At 40.5% G+C, this 20,605-nt stretch overlaps 1 protein-coding gene across 1 annotated transcript; it reads right to left on the minus strand.

Annotated features, from left to right (window-relative positions):
* Positions 1-1,080: 1,080 nt before the first annotated feature.
* Positions 1,081-20,264, minus strand: LOC121680852 (myosin heavy chain, fast skeletal muscle-like). Its single transcript, XM_042060399.1, has 39 exons — positions 20,210-20,264; positions 18,640-18,855; positions 18,390-18,533; positions 18,143-18,299; positions 18,013-18,040; positions 17,755-17,878; positions 17,584-17,676; positions 17,193-17,256; positions 17,004-17,102; positions 16,818-16,921; positions 16,598-16,736; positions 15,669-15,787; positions 15,356-15,505; positions 15,007-15,177; positions 14,620-14,920; positions 14,445-14,512; positions 14,273-14,360; positions 14,043-14,160; positions 13,829-13,952; positions 13,561-13,697; positions 8,783-9,038; positions 8,453-8,695; positions 8,181-8,357; positions 6,406-6,551; positions 6,226-6,316; positions 5,746-6,135; positions 5,416-5,661; positions 5,120-5,316; positions 4,544-4,727; positions 3,551-3,716; positions 3,341-3,465; positions 2,944-3,252; positions 2,574-2,777; positions 2,343-2,468; positions 2,075-2,245; positions 1,885-1,989; positions 1,710-1,805; positions 1,284-1,415; positions 1,081-1,194 (listed from the first exon to the last, which is right to left on the minus strand). The coding sequence occupies exons 2-39, from the start codon at positions 18,841-18,843 to the stop codon at positions 1,177-1,179; spliced, it is 5,814 nt and encodes a 1,937-aa protein (XP_041916333.1). The 5' UTR covers positions 18,844-18,855; positions 20,210-20,264; the 3' UTR covers positions 1,081-1,176.
* Between the last annotated feature and the right edge of the window lie 341 nt (positions 20,265-20,605).

Consider the following 20,605-nt stretch of genomic DNA (forward strand, 5'->3'; position numbering starts at 1 on the left):
TTCACTGCACTGTAGCCAATTAACTGACAGTATGATAGTAGGCTATTTATTTTCTGCAGGCTACAATAAACACTTTTATTTTTTCAACTTTTGCAATATTACGCACTTGGCTACTGAACGCAAATCAGCAGGAGAGAGAATGCACGTACAGTACGCAGTGTGTAGTGCAATGTGTGCTATTTGGTTACCAACTAACACTGTTAGCCAATTCACTAACTCAAGACTTCAGTGCCATCATATACAACATTTTTTTACGTAACAAATACAGAAAGGATGGAGGCAGCAAAAGTAGAGGAGTCATTTCAGATGGGGCAAGAACAAGGTGAATTTGTATGCTTGTCAAAACGTAGTCCTACCCTGCATTAGAGGAGCTGATCATCATACCAAGCACACTCGCTGTTTAAAGTCATACATCACGGTAAACTAAAACTAAGATAAAGGTAAATGTTACAAAGGTGGCAAAATGAATATAGGCTATTATTAGCCATGACATTACTAGGCTATGAATCGTTCGTTCATAAAAAAAAAAAAAAAAAATTGGGTGTGGGGGGTTACAAACTTATTCAAAATCATCCCCCCCTCTGTTTTTTACACAAATCGCACCCTGGTTATGCATACATTCATGCATGAAATCACTAAGCAAAAGTTGTTCTAATGCATCAGTACAGTGCCCACAATGTTTAGTTATGAGTAGGCAGGGTCGGAGGATAATGCATTATACAAAATTAGATTTTTAGTCCATAATGAAATAATCTGGTATAACCATATAATGCATTAAAACAACAGTTCAGAATGCATTATGAGGATTGCTAAAGAGTCTCATGCTTGCTTGTGAACTATTTTAATTATTATTATAATTACTTATGATCACATTATAAGGTGTTATGTATGCATAACTCATTATAACAGTGACCTTCATAGAAAGTGTTACCGCATCATTTGTTATTGGCAAACAAGTATGTTTTAGCCAACAGACCAGGAAATCTTAAAGTGATTTTAAATGCAAAAAGGGAAGTCGAAACATTTTACAAATTGTGATCACAATTAATTCTGATTCTAATTAAAAACAATATTCTCATATTCTGAAGAGACTTTTATTATGTAGGATTTACAGAATGACCACAGTAATCAGGATATTAATCCAAATGAGTGACTGGTCAGAAGATTTCACAGGATTTACTCAGCCTCCTTGCCCTGAGAAAGAGAAATTGAGGAATGAAATTAAATTGAGTATGAACATATGATGGCTTATAATACGTTAAAATATGGCAAATTAGACGTACCTTTCCAGAATCACGGCTCTTTGCTCTCATCTTGTTGACCTGGGATTCAGCAATGTCAGCACGCTCCTCAGCCTCCTCCAGCTCATGCTGAACCTTCCTGAACTTAGACAGGTGGGAGTTGGATTGCTCCTCCTAATATTAAGAAAGTATGTTTGAGTGCAGAGGCTAATTTTTATCTATGGAGATTCATTTAGGGTCCAGGTGATAGCATTTCTTTTAAAAACACTGGACTGAAAGGACTAGATACAGAGATACAAACTGTTTTGGTGTTCATCCTTCCTGTTACATTCATTACAACTGATGATGCAGTTTGGATGAACCGAAAAGTTGTTTATCTTTTACACTTTTTAGTCCTATTAAACTATTTTTTTATTAATACGAAAGGCAAGATATTTGACCATATAGGTAACACAAGAAACTACTTACAGCCTCCTCAGCCTGTCTCTTGTAGGATTTGACCTTCAATTGCAGCTTGTCAACTAGGTCCTGCAGTCTGGTGACGTTTTTCTTGTCCTCCTCAGTCTGAAAAGAAAAACAATCTGTCTAACATTGTCCTCCTCGAGATAAATTATGTTCAATAGTGGTTAAAGAAACGTTATACCTGGTAGGTAAGCTCCTTCACTCTCCTTTCGTATTTGCGGACTCCCTTGACAGCCTCAATACCACGTCGTTGTTCATTCTCAATCTCACTTTCCAACTCACGAACCTTTACATAAGCAAGATCTTCATTTCACAATGTCTTCATTTTATTTATTACATTCTGAATATTTCACCCAAGTTTAGTCACTCACCCTGGACTCCAGTTTCTGGAGTTGTTTCTTGCCACCCTTCATGGCCAGATTCTCAGCCTCATCCAGGCGGTGCTGCAGATCCTTCACAGTGACCTCCAGGTTCTTCTTCATCCTCTCCAGATGAGAACTGGTGTCCTGCTCCTTCTTCAGCTCCTCCGCCATCATGGCGGCCTGAAAAATGGGAAATTGTGTTTTAGATCACAAAAGCTACATACAGTATTTAGCTCATAATATACAGTACTAAAGTGCAAAAGAAAACATTGCTTACATCAGTGATGGCTTTCTTGGCCTTGTCCTCAGCATTTCTAGCCTCCTGGACGATGTCATCAACCTCACCTTGGATCTGAACCAAGTCAGCCTCAAGCTTCTTCTTGGTGTTAATCAGACTTGTGTTCTAACATTCAGAAATAATTTCAAATATGTTATATGGTGAAAAATCTTTTGAAAGAACTGCGGGTACAATTGAAAAGATTTTTTTGTGAGAAAAATATACCCCCACCTGAGAGTGCAGGAGGCCAACACGTTCACTGGCATCAACTAACTCCTGTTCAGCCACTTTGCGACCTCTCTCTGTCTGCTCCAGAGCAACTCTGAGCTCCTCAATCTCAGCAACCATCAGGGTGTTCCTGCGCTCCACCATGGCAACCTGCTCCTTCATGTCCTCTTGTCCTCTTACAGCATCATCAAGGTGCAGTTGGGCATCCTAATAAAAAACACATGGAATGACAAAAGATGTGCCATACTACCAAGAGAGAGTTCAGACAAAATCATATAATGATTTATGGACATAAATTGTTATAAATAAAATATTAACCAAATAGTAATTGTGGTAGGATAGGATCCTTGTACTATTTTATTGCATAACTGACCTTGAGTTGACCCTGCACATTTCTCAGTTGTTTCTGGGACTCAGAAGCCTGGCGGTTAGCATGGCTCAGCTGAACCTCCATCTCATTGAGGTCTCCCTCCATCTTCTTCTTGATTCTCAGGGCATCATTTCTGCTCCTGATCTCAGAGTCTAAAGTGCTCTGCATGGAGTCGATTATCCTCTGGCTGTTCCTCTTGATCTGCTCCATCTCCTCATCCTTCTCTGCAAGCTTCCTGTCAATCTCACCCTTGATCTGGTTGAGTTCAAGTTGGACACGAAGAATCTTGGACTCCTCATGCTCAAGAGTTCCCTAAACAAGAAAATTAAGAATTTTAAAATATATAAGACATCATAATTTCCGTTACTCACTGTGTAGGAAAGCCTGTCTGAATTTCTACCTCAGCCTCTTCCAGGGCGGTTTGGATCTCGGACTTCTCAGTCTCAACAGTCTTCTTGGCCTTCTCCAGCTCATGGATGCTCTTTCCAGTCTCACCAAGCTGCTCAGTCAGGTCAGAAATCTCCTCTGCAAATATGTGGTTATATTAGAGTAAACATATTATCTGAAAATATTTTTTGAGTGGGATATGGGTTGGGCTATTTTGACTCACGTTGCAAATTCTTGTTCTCCCTCTTCAGGGTCTCAAGGTGGTCAAGAGACTCCTCATAGGAGTTCTTCATCTTGAACAGCTCAGTGCTGAGAGAACGAGCCTCTTTCTGGGCACCCTCCAACTCTGCCTGACCCTCCTCGTACTTCTGCTTCCACTCTGCCAGGACCTTTTAGAAACAGTTGTTGTTGTGTCTTATACTTATAATGACCGCCGCGCAGCGAAGCGGCGGTCATATAGGTTTAGTCAGATCTTTTTTTTTTTTTTTTTTCCTTTTTCGCATGCCCAAATTTCCGTCAATGATTCCTGGGACACTGAAAGACCGGGGTACACGAAACTTGGTGGGCATATAACCCCACATGGATAGCATGGAACCATCGTTTTTCGTTTTGATCTGTAGCCCCCCCGCTGGACTGGAACCCCCGAAAGGAGGGTAGGGCAGACACAGTTTTCTGTGAATATCTCGAAAACCGTAGGGTTTAGGAGGACCATTTTGTTTTGTATGTTGATCTCAAGGGGCCATGTTAACCCATTTCATGTGCACACATGTGCACAAACAGATACACACACACATACATTCACAATAATCATACGTATGACACATACTCACACAGTAGACATATGTACGCTTGCATGCACAGGCACATACGCAGGCACACACACACACACATACATAACATAAACATAACACAAACAATCAAGAATTTCTCAGAATTATGAACAGGCAAGATGGAGGTGGAGTTGTATAAAATGAATTTTACATGTGAAATCTATTAACTAATCATGTTTTGGTACTTGTTGTCTAGCAGATACTAGTGAGAATTGAGTGTGGATAATGCAATTTAGTGAGACAGTTAGAATCATATAGGCCTTTCAGCGTGATTTCTTTTTGTGGAAAAAATGTGCTGGACTGGGCGGCGGTCATATTTTGTACCGCTCTGCGGTACATCTTGTTCACCTACATTCCACATCTGAATGATGTTTTGGAGGTATTACCTTGTCAAAGTTTCTTTGCTTCTTGTCCAGGTTGGCAGCTAGAGCATTGGCTCTCTCCACATCAATCATGAGGTCCTCAACCTCACCCTGTAGTCTCTGCTTGGTCTTATCCAGAGAGGCACATTTTGAGTTAGTTGCCTCGATTTGCTCCTCAGCCTCCTGGAGTCGCTGGGCAAGCTTTTTTCTGAAAGAGAAAGCACCAGATTTAAGTATGTATAAGTATATATACTCTTTTGATCCCATCCCGACGCAGTGAGCTGCCTGCTACAGCGGCACTCGGGGAGCCCATATATACTCTTTTGAACCCCCCCGACGCAGTGAGCTGCCTGCTACAGCGGCACTCGGGGAGCAGTGAGGGGTTAGATGCCTTGCTCAAGGGCACTTCAGCCGTTCCTTCTGGTTGGGGTTCGAACCGGCAACCCTCCGGTTACAAGTCTGAAGCGCTAACCAGTAGGCCACGGCTGCCCCTTAATTTAAGCCAGAAATCATGATGTTTTTTAGAAAATAGAAAGAAAATATAAGGTTTAAATGGCCAAATTCATATCTAAATTATGTTTTTGCATCTTTAACACATACTTGGACTCCTCAAGCTCCTCAGTGCGCTGGATGGCATCAGTTTCGTACTTGGTCCTCCACTGAGCAACCTCGCTGTTGGCCTTGGACATGCCACGTTGAAGCTCAGCCTTTGCTTCCTGCTCTTCCTCAAACTGCTCCCTTAAAAGGTCACAGTCGTGACGAGCAGACTGAACAGCATGGGCCAGGGCATTCTTGGCCTGTTTGTTAACAAGCAACGGTGTTTACAGTATGAAAGCATTTCCCCCAATGTGATTTATGTAATCCAATATCTTCATTTCATGCATAGATATCAGTACCTTGACTTCCTCTTCATTCAGTCTCTTCAGCTCCTCAACTTGCTGAGTGAAGGCCTGCTTGCTTCTGGTCAACTGAGACACAAGAGCATCTTTCTCCTCAACCTGACGGCCAAGCTCACCATTTTCAGTCTGTAGTCTTGCTCTCTGAGCACTGAGGTCATTGACCTGGCGGGCACCCTCATCACTCTTGGCCTTGGTTTCACTGAGTTGGTCTTCAAGGGTGCGGCACATCTTCTCCAGATTTCCCTGTTTATGATAATATCCATTAGTAGCAAAAAGTTAATACAATTATTTTAAGTTGATTTGAAGATGGGTAAATAGCTCACCAACCTTAGCTTTAGCAACAGCCTCCATATTGCTGGCAAGATCATCAATTTCCATCTTGTATTCACTTTTTTCCTTCTCAAGCTTCTGCTTGACACGTTGGAGGTTGTCAATCTGCTCTCCCAGCTCAGCCACGCTGTCGGCCTGCTTCTTGCGGAGAGCTGCAGCAGTGGCTTCATGCTGCAGGGTGGATTCCTCAAGGTCACGACGCAGCTTCTGGAACTCAGCCTCACGCTTTTTGTTCATCTCAATTTGACATGCAGTGGCACCACCAGCTTCCTCAAGCCTTTCACTGATCTCCTCAAGTTCCCTGGAGAGATCAGCTCTCTGCTTCTCAACCTTGGCTCTAGCTGCACGTTCAGACTCAATCTCTTCCTCCAATTCCTCTATGCGGGCCTATTGGGGGAAAACCATATTATATCATATTAGTAAGACAGAAAATTGTAAAAAACGCTCAGAGTTTGAGTTGGTGGAGAATAATTAAACCTGAAGCTCCTTGATCTTCTTCTGCAGTTGAGCACCAAGTGTTTGTTCATCTTCAATCTTATTTAGAAGTTGACTTGTTTCGAAGTCCTTCCTGATTAAAAAAAAGAAAAAATAATTTCTGAAGTTGGCTGCATACATGGGAATTGAACAGAGATATTTTGTAATAGATAATGCCTTTACTTCTTTATCTTCTCATCAGACTGCTGCTTGTCATTCTCCAGATCCATGATGGACTCTTGGGCCAGCTTCAGGTCACCCTCAAGCTTTCGCTTGGCTCTCTCAAGGTCCATGCGGACCTTCTTTTCTTGCTCCAGGGAACCCTCAAGCTGCCAATATGAAATGTGAGGTGAGCAGGGGTGTAGTGGCAAAATATGAGTTGGATAAACTATGATGTGAACAGGGTAAGGTGAACTGCGCCATGCGTTATCGGATCAGAAAATGTTTAATGATGGTGGAGGTTATTGTCCAATGTTTATATCAATACCAGTGGTATTAATGGTTCCTAGAGTGTTGATGAGAGTACATATTATAAATGTGGATAATACAGTGTGATTTTTGAATGTTAAAAGTTGCAATTGGTGAATAAATTCTGTTGAGAGGTGGATAAACTCTATTTCTGAAATTTCAGAGGTGGATAAACTGTGTTTACTTGTGTTTAGCCTCCACTACAGCCCTGGAGGTGAGTATGTGGGAAATGGTCTAATTTCAGTGTGGGAAGTGGTGAAATGTTTTTGTACTTACATCCAGGGTAGGTATTTCACGGCGGCCACGACGGCCATGGCCGTCGTAGCCCCTTGCGTTGGCCGTGACGCCCCTTTGAAAATCAGAGGTTTACAGGCCACGGTGGCCTTGGTGCCCCCTTCTTTAAATATTCTGCTTTGCGTCCTACTAATAGCGATATATATTTAGCCTATGGCCTGTCAATAATCTTAGCATTCACAGCGCAAATTACGCAGTGGAGAAAGTGACAGCGCAAGAAAGAAAGTGCGTCCAAATTAACCCATTCTTCTCAGTTGAACTACTTGCGAAGTAGCCTAATCATCACACAGACATCACAAGTATCACATGAACGAGCTTTTTCTCAGATTGGTCATCGTTCAAATTTTAACGAAATTAGAACGGTCGGGCTTGTAAGGGTTAAACGATGTTAGCCGCTAATTGCTGTGGTGAACGGTTCGCGAGAAAAGTAAATATCATTCAATTTAATCATAAATTCTACTGAAGGTTTTGCGTCCATCTCCCTACCCATTCATCTCGGTGGAATACTTCACGAACCCTTCGTTTAACATATGACAAACCATATATCAGAATAAACAGCAGACCTTACCGAACAGAAAGGTGTAAAACAGTCCCCTGTACAATTAGCCGTTCCAGACTAATCCCGTTTTGAATTTGCAGTAAATTTCAACATACATGGATGTCTCCAAATTTGGGATTTAAGTTTTACACTGTGTTTAAATTGTTCCACATCATTTCATAACGGGCCAAATACAAAATAAATATTACAAATGTCGCCTAGATATCGGTAAATCAGAGGACAGCTGACAATAAGAGTTTGTGAAAGTAGCCTTAATGATCACAAAATGCTAAGCATGTATCTAGGCTATTTGAGTTTCTTAAAGCTGAGCTGTGCTTAAATTGTTCAATACATGATTTCATAACAGGCCAAATACAAAATAAATGTTAAATATAGTCTAGATATCTGAAAATATTAGATGATCAAATGATTTACAGTTATATGTAATATGTCATGTTTTATGTTTTTGTAATGTTTCATACAGTGATGCAGGTCTACTGCAGTGAATACAACTTTGACCATTTTTATAGCATACTACTGTATAGTTAACTTTGGCCTTGGTGCCCTGACATGTGGCCTTTGTGCCCCCCACCAAATATGCCCAACTGAAGGCCAAGTGGCCTTGCCCCTACAATGGTGAAATTCCAAGCCTGCTTACATCATCCACTTGCTGTTCAAGCTTAGTCTTGAATTTAGTCAGAGTGTTGACTTTATCTTCCTCTGCTTGAAGATCATCAAGAGTCTGCTGGTGGGCCTCTTGGAGGGCTTTCTTCTCCTTTGTCAGCTTAGCAAGGGACTCATCCTGTGAGGCCATCTCCTCAGTTAGGTTCTTGACCTGCACATAGAAAACTTTACATTAGTATATTATAGTGTAACTTAGATATTTTATTTTTAACAAACTACATTGATCCGCCCTTTATAAATCCCAACCTTGTTCTCTGTAGCATGTTTCTCCTTCTCCACTTTAGCCAAGGTCAGCTCCAGATCATCAATGTCCTTCTTCAGCTCAGAGCACTCATCCTCCAGTTTCCTCTTCTTGGCAGTCAGCTCAGCATTGATTTCCTCTTCATCCTCCAGTCTCTCGGCTGTCTCTTTGAGCTTGGCCTCAAGCTGGATCTTACTTTTGATAAGACCCTCACACCTCTCCTCAGCATCATTGAGACCCTCAGATCCCTATTATAAATATAAGATGGAATTATTGAAAACACAATGTTGGGACTGGGTAATTGTGAATATTGAAATGGTACAGTATACACTTACAGATGCCACTTGCAGTGCCAGGTCATTCCTCTCTTGCACTAGAGCCACCATCTTCTCCTCTAGCTCCTTCTTCCTGGCTGTTGTCTTTGCACAGTCCTCTTTGAGTTTGTCATAGTTCTCTTTCATGTTGGCCAGCTCCTTCTCAGTTTCAGCACTCTTCAGCAGAGGCTTGATTTTGTAGTAAACTTTCATCCAAGGCCAAGTCTTGACATTCATGAATGACCGTATATTGTACTGGATGCTGTAGATAGCCTCCCTACACAAGAAGGGTGGTGAAATCTATCCTTAAATATTGTATGTAGAATTATGAATACCGGTACATGAAATGTGTAAAAGGTAGGGATGTAACCATACCAAAATCTCACAATACAATAATACAGTACCTCAATAACAAGTCCATGTTAAAACATTTATTGCAATATTGTAGAGATGTAACAACATCAATCTCTCAATACGATACCTCGGTAACAAGTCAACGGTAAAATATTTATTGTGATATTTAAAAAAGAAAGGCAAATTGACTTTAAGACTTGGAAAATTAAAACATTTACTACCAAAGTTACATTTGGTCTTAGGTCATTAGGGGGCAGCCGTGGCCTACTGGTCTCACGGATTGGGATAAATGCAGAGACCAAATTTCCCTCACGGGATCAAAAGAGTATATATACTTACTTATACTTATTACGTGACATAATATGGATGCTAAGTTATAACTTTGGTATAAATAGACAAAGATTGGTCATTAAATGCCATGTCTGATATTTACATGATATTATTCATAAAGGAAAACTGCCAGTTTCTCTCCCTCAGTCTTGCCTCTAAATAAAAAATTAATTGATGTCCTTTGAAAGACCTATTTAAGGTCATGTTCATAAGGCAGCCTAATACATAATTGAATTTATGCATATTGAAATGGGCAATAGGCTATATTTATTTAAGATTAGGTTATTATTTCCTTCGCAGTCCTAACTTTTATTGGGCTACTTTGGCTACTCCTATTTTCTTTATAGGCTATGAACTAAGTCTCCAATTCACCTTATTCCCCCCATGGCCAGAATGAGGCTGCAGGGTACACTTGCCATCACACTTCAGTCCAGCAGATGGTGGTAATGCACTCTGTTTGCAAACTGCCAAAAAAAGCTCATGGTAGTCTTATGGTGTGTCCATAGACCAATTTAGTCGTTCGGTTGATAAATAAAACATCTCTGTGAATTGAAAGTTTTGTTTGGAGGCACTGCATAGTTGCATAAGATGTGCGTGTGTGTGTAGCTTGTACATGATGAAAATGTTCAGATCAACTATAACAGGCCTAATCAAATATAGACCGGAGGATCGCACAGACTGAAAAAAAGATTATAGGCACGCATAGGATGATGGTCTCTGTAATTCTTATAGACCTCTGAAGTTCGCCTACAAAAAAGTTGCCATCTTTGAGATCAGGTATCTGATTTTTCCTATGGGAAAATAACATGGGGATTTGGAATTATCACACCTGTTAAACTCCCGCGGGGACAAAAAAGTCTGAAATGCAGACGTTTTCCTAAATACGCTTAGAGTGGATACTGTGATCTCCGGTAGCCTGCATGAAGGCAGCACACTTTGACGTTTGATATCCAAGAGCTAACTACTAACTTAATGGCAAGTTGCATCGCAAGTTAGCTCTGGGGTAGCAAAAATCAAAGTGTGCCGCCTTCACGTACCGGAGATCGCAGTATCCACTCGAAGGCAGAGGACAAAAGTGTGTAGGCCTACAGCAAAATGTTTGCATTTTCGATTTCGTTGTCCCTGCGAGAGTTTAACAGGTGTGATCATTTTAAATCCCCATGTTATTTTCCCATAGGGAAAATCTCAAGATACCGGATATAAGATACTCCTTATATAGCCTAGGCAAAGATGGTAGCTTTTTTGTAGGCGAACTTCAGAGGTCTATTTTCCCATAGATATTAGAAAGCTAGATACTGCATTGGGCTCCCGAACGTACGTAAATAGCGTCGCCATCTTGGTGGGGGAAACAATAACTGGAGCAAGTGTTGCTGTCACTCCCCCATAGACAGTAAACATGCTGCCCCCAGCAATATAGCGGTCGCTTTTAAGTATGCCACCTAATAGAACTCGTGCCCAATGCAGTATCTAGCTTTCTAATATCTATGTATTTTCCCTCCGCTCTGCTGCACGGCAGCTAAAACAGAACTACAGTTTTTTGCCCTGAAGACCTATCGTTTGATACCATCACATGCAGTGATGCCAGTAACGCGTTACTTAGTAACGGTCTATTTTGACCAGTTTTTTACGGTAACAATAATCTAACGCGCTACTATTTACAAACCAGTAATCAGATTAAAGTTACTTATCTAAGTCACTGTGCCTTAGTAAAAAGATATATTTTTTGCTTTCTTCTTGTCTCAGGGATTAAGGTCATGTAGGCTATGCTCACGTTTTCAGCATGAGGACAACTCACGTGTAAAACCACGCAGCGACACAAACGTAAACAACAATGGAGGGACTATACAGTCATTATTTTGAGTTTGTGTCAGCTAAACATGACAACATTAAGGTACATTGTACATTCTGTGCTGGCGACAAAGTGCTGTCTAGCTAGACATCTCAAGTCTCCCGAAGTTTTGGGAGTCTCCCACATATTGATAGCGGCTTCCTGACGCCCGCAAATTACATAAAATCTCCCGGAACCTAGAGCGAACAAGAGCACGCAAGCCAGACCGGACTTCAAATTGCGTGTGCATCTGAGTTTAACGCGCACAGAACGGAGAGGGAGGGAGAGAGAGAGAGGAGTGGTGCGTGTGTGCCTGAAGCGCATCCAAGACAGAGAGCATCCTGGTTTGTTTTGCTAAATCAACCAATCAGTTTTCAGAGTAGGTGGGCTTATATCTTTTTTCTCCCAAACTTAATTAATCAGTTCAGTCAGTGTATATAGGAACAGGAACGTCATGGCAGAGTCAGTGCCCCTCAAAAAGGAACATTTAAGACCCATTTCACATCAGACTACACAAAAGTGTACCCAATTGTCTCATAAGTGTAAAACATAATGATAGTCTTGCACACTGCACTGTTTGTAACAGTGACTTTAGCATTGCTCACAGCGGGTTAAATTATTGCAAAAGACTTGTTGAGGTGAGTTTAACAAGTGTAATTTAATTTGCATATTACTCAGGCTTATACTAGATGGCTTGTTGCCAAGGCTACATGAAAAGGCCAAACTACCAAAATCTACATATTTTACTATCAAAATTTCTATCAATAGGCCTTCCTTATCTGGTGTACTGACTAGACATTATTGAACAAAAATCTGAATTTCAGTATCTAAGTAGGCTAGGTTGGGATGTTTGCTATACATTGTTGACATTACTGTTAAAATGCACTTCCAGTATAGTGAGTATTGGCAAAACCGGTTATCCTTTTTATGTTGAGGCGGTGGGGGTGTTGTTGGCAGCTGTTGAAAGTAACTAATAAAGTAACTTGTAATCTAACTTAGTTACTTTTAAAATCAAGTAATCAGTATTCAGATGACTTTTTCAAGGTAACTGTGGCAACACTGCATGTCCACGACGATACCGACACTTTTGTTGTCACGATATCGTGAAATTAACAATAGGCTTGTTCAATTGAACTGTGTCTGACTTTTGGCCTTTTCTATTTGTCTCGTAAATCCGCCGCCCAAGTTGGAAAGTGTAAATTACCCAGTTTTCTTGCAGCATTTTACGCAGGCACGCCCCTTTACCTCGGAGTTCTTGAGGGTACCCCGAGGTGGCCGTACGACCTTACAACAAACATGGCTGCGCCCATAGTTGAGATGAGATGGCATGTATTTTCTTTGCATTTGTACTGTGTTGGTCATTTTAATGTCGATGCAATGCTCTTACACACTAGATTACATTGCTGCTTCAACCTGGTCACCAATTCATGCATTGCATGGTCTTGCTGTGCATGCAATACAATGTAACGATTTGTTTTCCAGCAGGTTAGCCAGAGGCTACAGTACATGTAGCACAAAACAATAACAATGATGGCGTTTTCCATTTGACTCGTAAATCTTGTATGCCCACACATACAACATGTACAAATGAGTTGCTAGCGCGAACGCTGGGGTTTGTAGTCTTTTTGGGAAGAACATGGACACCACCAGGGCAGCAGCTGGACATTGGCCTAGAACACGAGAACATGTCCCTCATTCTCCCTTGTTGGGTATGGTCAATGTGAATTAATAATAAAAACTTTTTTTAGTAACTCAATTTCGCCTATTTCAATTTCAACAAGTGCTGTTGCGTTTCTCTCGAGCCACAAGGGGCATTCGCATCGGACAGGATTTCTAACCAGTATGCATTGCGTCCATCCCAGTATGCATTGTGTTCAACCCAGCATGCATCACACCAAGTCAGATCTGCGCAGATGTGCATCAAGTCGAACAAGCCTAACGTTTCGGTCCGTTGCTTAACGTCACACGTTTCTCACTCGCCTGGACTGAGTATGCGCGAGAACCGAAGTCGACCAACAGGAAATGGGTTCAAATTTGCTTCACTCGTCTCGTTCGAAGTCTATGGGATGTCTATGTCCATATATTTTACTGTCTATGGTTACATCCCTTATAGAAAGTGTAATAGTGTAAAGTGTAATCTTCTCAGACATACTTTAGACAAACACATTTCCTTTAGCAAACAGCAAAATGCATTATCAATTTAGACGGATACAGAGGCGGACTATACTATTAATACTAGCCTACTCAATCTTTCATACTTCTGAGTTCTTTTGATATACACATTTACCTCCTTTCCATCATCTTTAGAAACTCCCTCCTCATCAGGAAGCCACGGCAGAGAGCCTGAGTCATTGTGACTAGGTTAGACAGTTTCTCATCTCGCAGCTCCTCAAGGGTACCCAGCAGACCAGCTTTGAAGAACACCTGAGGGATAAAGGAAAATATAAGAATGAATACAAGCATTGAATATAAGCATTGACACGGAGAAAGCCGTGCTCTAGTTTGTACTCAGGTAAAAGGTGAAACAGGTAATAGATTGCATGAAATGTATCTACCTTTGTGTGTCCAAACTTGTATTGAGTGTGATCAACATCAATGGAACCCAAGAGCTTCTCAGCAGCCTTCTTGTTATCAATGAACTGACCCTCAGGGATTACACTGGCATTCAGCACTTTGTATCTGAACAGAATAAACACATAGAGCATTACTTTTTCCTCTCTAAATGCAGTATTGAATATATATGATACTTCATTGGCTTTCACAGTTCACCTCTGCTTGAAGTCGCCATAGAGGATTCTACTTGGGAAACCCTTTCTGCAGATTCTGATACCCTCTAGCACACCATTGCACCTGAGCTGATGGATGACCAGGAAGTTCTGCATATAACCTGCATGTCAAAAACAGGTCATGAGATCTCATATTCTCAATGTAATATAACACACACACACACACACACACACATATATATTTATCTTTATTCACTACCAAACACCCTTTACCTGGTTTCTTTATTTCATTTGGAATCAGACAACGCACAAAGTGAGGATGGGTGCTCCTTAAGTTGGTCATCAGTTTGCCCAAGTTCTCCTGTTGAGATAAGAATTCAATTAAAACATCCCCTCGCCTTTCTTTAGGATGATTGATTTGTTGTTATTGGTTTAATATACACACTCTGAACTGTGATGACACAGTCTGCATGGAGCCACCCTTCTTCTTCTTCTGCTTACTACCAGCAGCCTCTGTTGAAATACAAATGATGGATTCAGTAATTAAGTTACATATATAGAAATTCATACATAATACATTTTTTGCATTAGCTTGTAGACTTGTATAGGTTTTTTGTTACCCTCAACAGCAGGTGGGTACAAGACAGGCAGGAGTTTTACTCCCGACTTCTGGTACAGCTGCACAACAGAATCATTCAGTGGATCCTTGTTCTTGTCCAGCCACCCAGTAACATTGTAGTCCACAGTGCCGGCATAGTGCACCAGGGAGAAGTGGGCCTCAGCCTTGCCTTTGGCAGGCTTCGGCTTCTCAAAGGCCTTAGTTTTGCCAAGATGCTGGTCATACAACTTGTTCTTGAAAGTGGTGTCAGAGGCCTTGGGGAACATGCACTCCTCTTCAAGGATGGCAAAGATTCCCATAGGCTGTTGGAAATAACCTTTTTTTTAAAGTGGGTATTATAAAACAATACAAATATAGTATTTGGCTCATTTGACTGATTGAAACTGACCTTCTCAATGAGCTCAATGCAAGCGGCTAAATCCATGCCGAAGTCAATGAACTCCCATTCAATGCCCTCTTTCTTGTACTCCTCTTGCTCCAGAACGAACATGTGGTGGTTGAAGAACTGTTGCAGTTTCTCATTGGTGAAGTTGATGCATAGCTGTTCCATGCTGTTGTACTGTGATTGAGAAATAGTTTGTAATATAATTGTCGAAGTTAGACAGGTAGGGTCTCGCGCCAATTACTCAATGCCGTGCGGGTGTGTTATTTTTGGGCAACGTCAATCAACGTCACTTCCCAACTGGAAGTATACTACATTGTGGTATGAGTGAAAAATGGAGTTAACTTATGCTTACATCAAAAATCTCAAAGCCAGCAATATCCAGCACACCAATGAAGAACTGCCTTGACTGTTTAGTGTCCAACATCTCATTGATACGGATGACCATCCACAAGAACATCCTCTCATAGATGGACTTGGACAAGGCCGCAACTGAGTTATTGACCTGAAACAGAATAAAGCAATGGTCATGCTATGTTCAGAGACCATAAAGTCAAATGCTTATGCAATAAAAGCAGGTCATTTAATTTTCACAACAATTAATTCTGTCCAGACACTGCCAAGTGGTTTGTGATCTTTAGTGAACTTTTTAGTGAATGAAATAATACCTGTGGCACAGTCTGACCCTTGGTGACATACTCATTTCCGACTTTCACTCTTGGGTAGCACAAAGCCTTCAGCATGTCAGCGGAGTTCAGGCCCAAGAGGTATGCGACTTTGTCAGCATCTAAAAACAGTGCAACAGTGTAGCAGTTTGGTGATTTAACATTTAAAATGACCAATTTAATATACTCCATGCTCCAAACAAATTTGGGATAGCATATGAAACAAGTTTGTCCACCTGAATCTCCTCCCCCTAAATCAAAACATTTGTCCAAGATAATGTTAGGTTAAAGGCAAAAACATAAAGGTATCTGAGTGACCATTGTATTTTATTAATCCAGAGGCAAATTCAAATATACATGAGTATACACATATGTTGATATAAATAACATGATGGCATATCAATTTTGTGCATGGTGCAGCAGCGTTAAAGTTACTGCTTGACAATCGTCCCAGCATTACGGTTTATAGGGGAGTGTCAGACCCAAACGCAGGGCAAGGCAAACTTGGAATTATGAGAATCTTTAGGAACTGAACACAACACGAACATGGACAAAGACCGACCAGGAACTGAGGGAACAAGAGGACTAAATATACTGGGGAACAAGACACAGGTGACACTGAAACAATAATCAGGGACAGGTGAGGGGCGGTGACACAGGTAATGAAGAACACATGGCAAGGGTAAACAAAGGAGCACATGGAACAGGACACAGGAAGTAAACAAAGCTAGCAGGAAGTCACTTAAGAGGAGCTGACATAATTGAAAAAACACTAAACAGGGAAAACAGAACAAGACCCGGGTTCACTTTCTGAATCTGCCAGTGCCAGTCCGTGACATTTTTGATAGATGTGTTTAGATATCAGTCATGTTTAACCATTGCCAGTCCGTGTCGTTACTAGAACTGACTGATTCAGTAGTGTTGTAACCTACCCTCATTGCCATCAGGCTCAGCCTGCTCCTCACGCTGCTTCTGCTTGAATTTCATGTTGCCATGATGGAGCACAGCACCGGTCAGCTTGTAAATGGTGAATTTCTCCTCATTAGTGAAACCCAGGATGTCAATGGCATCCTGGAATGATAAATTATTTGATTATTTTAAAGTTTTTTTCTAGAAATTTAAGCGGGGGAAACACATTATTGAACAACTTACATCTGTGGCATCCAACTCCTCTTTGTCATCAATACTGGCCACAGTGATCTGACCCTGACTGCACATTGGGAAGTCATAGGGGTTGGATGTGATGAGGGACATTTCTGTAGGGGTTAAAAAGCAATTTTATGAATTCAAAATTACATGTATTGATTTTTGAACGTTGATTGACAATATTAACCATACCTATCAGCTCAGGCTTGTGGTTGGTCATCATCTGGTAAAATATGTGGTAGCCTCTTTCATCAGGAAGCTGGAATGTCACTCTGGACTTCTCAAGCAGGTCTTTTTAAGCAGGGAAGCATGCATTTTCATTTGATACATTTAAGGCAACAATGAAACCTTTCTTTAAACACAAAGATTAATTATACTTACAAGTCTCAATATCAGCACTAGCCAGTTTTCCAGATGTGCCAAAGTGAATTCTGATGAATTTACCCTGTTTGAGATTACATTTTGAAATTGCATTTATGCATGTAGCTGATGCTTTTACCAAACCAGGTTACAAGTGAGGAAAAATATTGAAGTATTCAATAAATATTCAAATATCCAATAATAGACCTAAGAGTAACAATAAATACTGCCTTTACTAATACAAAAAGTAAAAAATGATAGTGTAGAGGTTTAAGTATAAACCAGAGGACATTTTTTTTAAAATACTAATATTCAACAAAGTACATTTTAGTTTAAAGAAAAACCCTAAGAAGTTGATTCTATCAAAAATGACAGAACCGAGGTAAGAGTTTATATGAGAGACTAAACTTACGAAACGTGAAGAGTTGTCATTCCTCACAGTCTTGGCATTACCATAAGCCTCCAGTAGTGGGTTGGCGGCAATAATCTGGTCTTCAAGAGATCCCTGCAAGTCCATATATTATGTTATTGAAGTTCATATCTGTTGCTGTATTTAGCCTATAAAAATGCAAGGGGTTCCTACCTTTATTTTTCCTGAGGCTGGGACAGGTTCTGCCTTCTTCTTGTCGCCACCAGCCACTGCAATTGTTGCAAAGTACTGGATGACACGCTTGGTGTTTACAGTCTTGCCAGCACCAGATTCTCCGCTGTATTAAACAGAAGATATTGCCATTTTTCTATATCACAATTACAAAGTGTACCAGAAGAGTATACAGAAGATAATGTAAAGGTTTAGCCTTTTAATAATGTAAAAAGTTTTAAGGGATGCATGGACACTTACGTGATCAGGACAGACTGACACTCCCTGTCTGTGGGGCAAAATAGAGATTCACAGGAATGGTTAATTTTACATAAATGAAACAAATATATATTGTATTTTTTCAGTGTTGGTTTTAAAACTGAAAGCATACCTTGTTGCATGAACTGATAGGCATTGTCAGAGACAGAGAAGATGTGGGGCGGGGCCTCCACACGCTTCTTGCCTCTGTAGGCATTCACCACTTCTGTGTCGTACACTGGGAGCCACTTGTAGGGGTTCACAGTGACACAGAAAAGTCCAGAGTAGGTCTAGAATGAAGAAATAAAGAGGATTAGTTTTTCAGCTTTTCAACTGTTCTATTTTGTTTTTCATTATATATTCAAAAGTGTAATGCTTACGTAGATCATCCATGCTGCATAACGCTCTTTGAGGTTATACAGGACAGAGGCTTCATTAAGGTGGGTCATCATGGCCATGTCCTCAATTTTGTCATATTTGGGAGGATTCAAGGGGAAGACTTCGTCTTCCTTCACTGTCTTTTCCTAAAACCAATGTAGAAAACAGCTTTAACAAAGAGATGTATTCAAGAAAATGTCATGAAAATGTTATTTTAACATCAGAACAATTTCAACTGCCTTGCTAAAGTACCTCCTTGGTTTCAAGTGTTTCAACAACGCATTTGCCACCATCCTTCTTTTTAATTGTACCCTTGACGTACAACTCCTCTTTATCAACCACAAAGCAAGCAGTCTTTGCATCAAAGGGCTTGGTTTGGGCCTCAATTCTCTCCCTCTCAGGCTTACGAAGGTAGATGGCAGCTTTGCCAAACACGGCCATTTCACCGTCTCCCATGGTTGCTGGTTACTGCATTAATTATAAAGATGAGGAGCAAACCGTTTCAACATAAAATGCTTTGCACAATCAGACATAGAAACAGAAACAGTACTGTAAATAAAGTAGTTGACAGTGATTAGGGGACAAAACCACAGTTGTTTGCCAGACCTCCGAGCTTATCAATGTACATAGGGTACTCAAACTGCAATTCATTAAAAGTAAAATACAAAACATTCCTTTGATATCTAAATAACAATGGAACCAATCTAATCCCATCCCCCATTATACTAATTTACACATTAAATATAAGGTTGGCCATACAGCAGACGGTAGTAATGACATTGAATAACAACATGGATTTCGGTGCCTCATTTTTTTGCATTAATCATAAACATGTAGAGCAGGCAGTTTCAACATAAATGCTTTACACAATCAGACATTAACAGTACTGTAAATAAACTGGTTGACAATCATTAGGGGACAAAACCACATTTGTTTTCCAGACCTCCATATGGAGCTTATCAATGTACATAGGGTACTCAAACCACAATTCATTAAAAAGTCAAATACAACACAGTCTTTTAATATCTAATTAATAATGGAACCCATTTATTTACGGCATTATTGTCCTAAAATCTAATCCAATCCCCATCATAGTAATATAAACATTGAATATACACACGTATTAAAAGCATATTAATTGACTATGATGACTTTTACAAGTTTTTAATTTCCCCTGTTGAAGCTTTTTAGGTGGTAAAATATCACTGAATTATGGTGGAGGGTGGCAATGTTTAAACATAAGCTTCCATTCAAGATTCATGAAGGCACTAGTGTCCTAACTAGTGACATTAGGTAATTAATTGTGTAGGTAAGTATAAGTATATATACTCTTTTAATCCTGTGAGGGAAATTTGGTCTCTGCATTTATCCCAATCCATGAATTAGTGAAACATACACAGCACACAGTGAACACACAGTGAGGTGAAACACACAATAACCCGGAGCAGTGAGCTACAGCAGTGCTCGGGGAGCAGTGAGGGGTTAGGTGCCTTGCTCAAGGGCATTTCAGCCGTGGATGTGGGCACAGGAGAGTGCTCAACCACTTCCCCCTCCCACATTTTTCCTACTGGATCAGGGATCGAACCGGCATCCCTTCGGTTACAAGCCCAAAGCCCTAACCAGTAGGCCACGGCTGCCCCCAGGTATATTGGACATAGTCTGCAAAGATTGCATATGTCTATACAAATAAGACCTTGAAAGGAGCTACACCTGTGCCATAGCAATAATCAGTAAATGCCCTCCAAAAGATTTACTTGAAGGTTGTTTTAATCGTTTAGCTGTTCAGATAAATCAGATGTACTGTAAGTCAGATGTACCTTACCTTTTCCTCCCAAAAGAAGATGATTTTCAAAAGAAGATGAATTTCAACAGTTGTTGTTGAGTATCTAAAAATGATAAACATACAGAAACAAGTATTTTAGTATCAGTAATTATAATGTAGTAATCTTAAGTGTATTAGTTGCTTTAGAGATGAAGAGATGCAGTTTGCTATGACACATTCTCTAATAGGAGCCACCTCCTTTCTGTGTCTGTCTGTGAAAGACTTACTGTGCACTGGAACCCCCCCTTCTGCAGCCCTTCCATAGTCCCAGCAGGTCCTTTTATTGACACTCTTCTGTCAACTAAGCAGAGTTCTAATAAGGCAAGATGTGTTTGATTGATGTGTTTGGATCTATTTAAACATTACGTCAAACTCACTGTCACTTAAAAGGGCAAA

Source organism: Alosa sapidissima, chromosome 13 (assembly GCF_018492685.1).
Source record: "Alosa sapidissima isolate fAloSap1 chromosome 13, fAloSap1.pri, whole genome shotgun sequence".
Classification (NCBI taxonomy): domain Eukaryota; kingdom Metazoa; phylum Chordata; class Actinopteri; order Clupeiformes; family Clupeidae; genus Alosa; species Alosa sapidissima.

What these genes read in the sequence shown, in the direction of transcription:
- LOC121680852 (XM_042060399.1), bottom strand. Translation starts at nt 18,843, where the DNA reads ATGGGAGACGGTGAAATGGCCGTGTTTGGCAAAGCTGCCATCTACCTT. An exon ending in TGGCACTGCAAGTGGCATCT is followed by an intron (nt 8,696 to 8,782) that starts GTAAGTGTATAC and finishes TATTTATAATAG; the next exon opens with GGATCTGAGGGTCTCAATGA. An exon ending in CCGCCCTGGAAGAGGCTGAG is followed by an intron (nt 3,253 to 3,340) that starts GTAGAAATTCAG and finishes TTTCTTGTTTAG; the next exon opens with GGAACTCTTGAGCATGAGGA.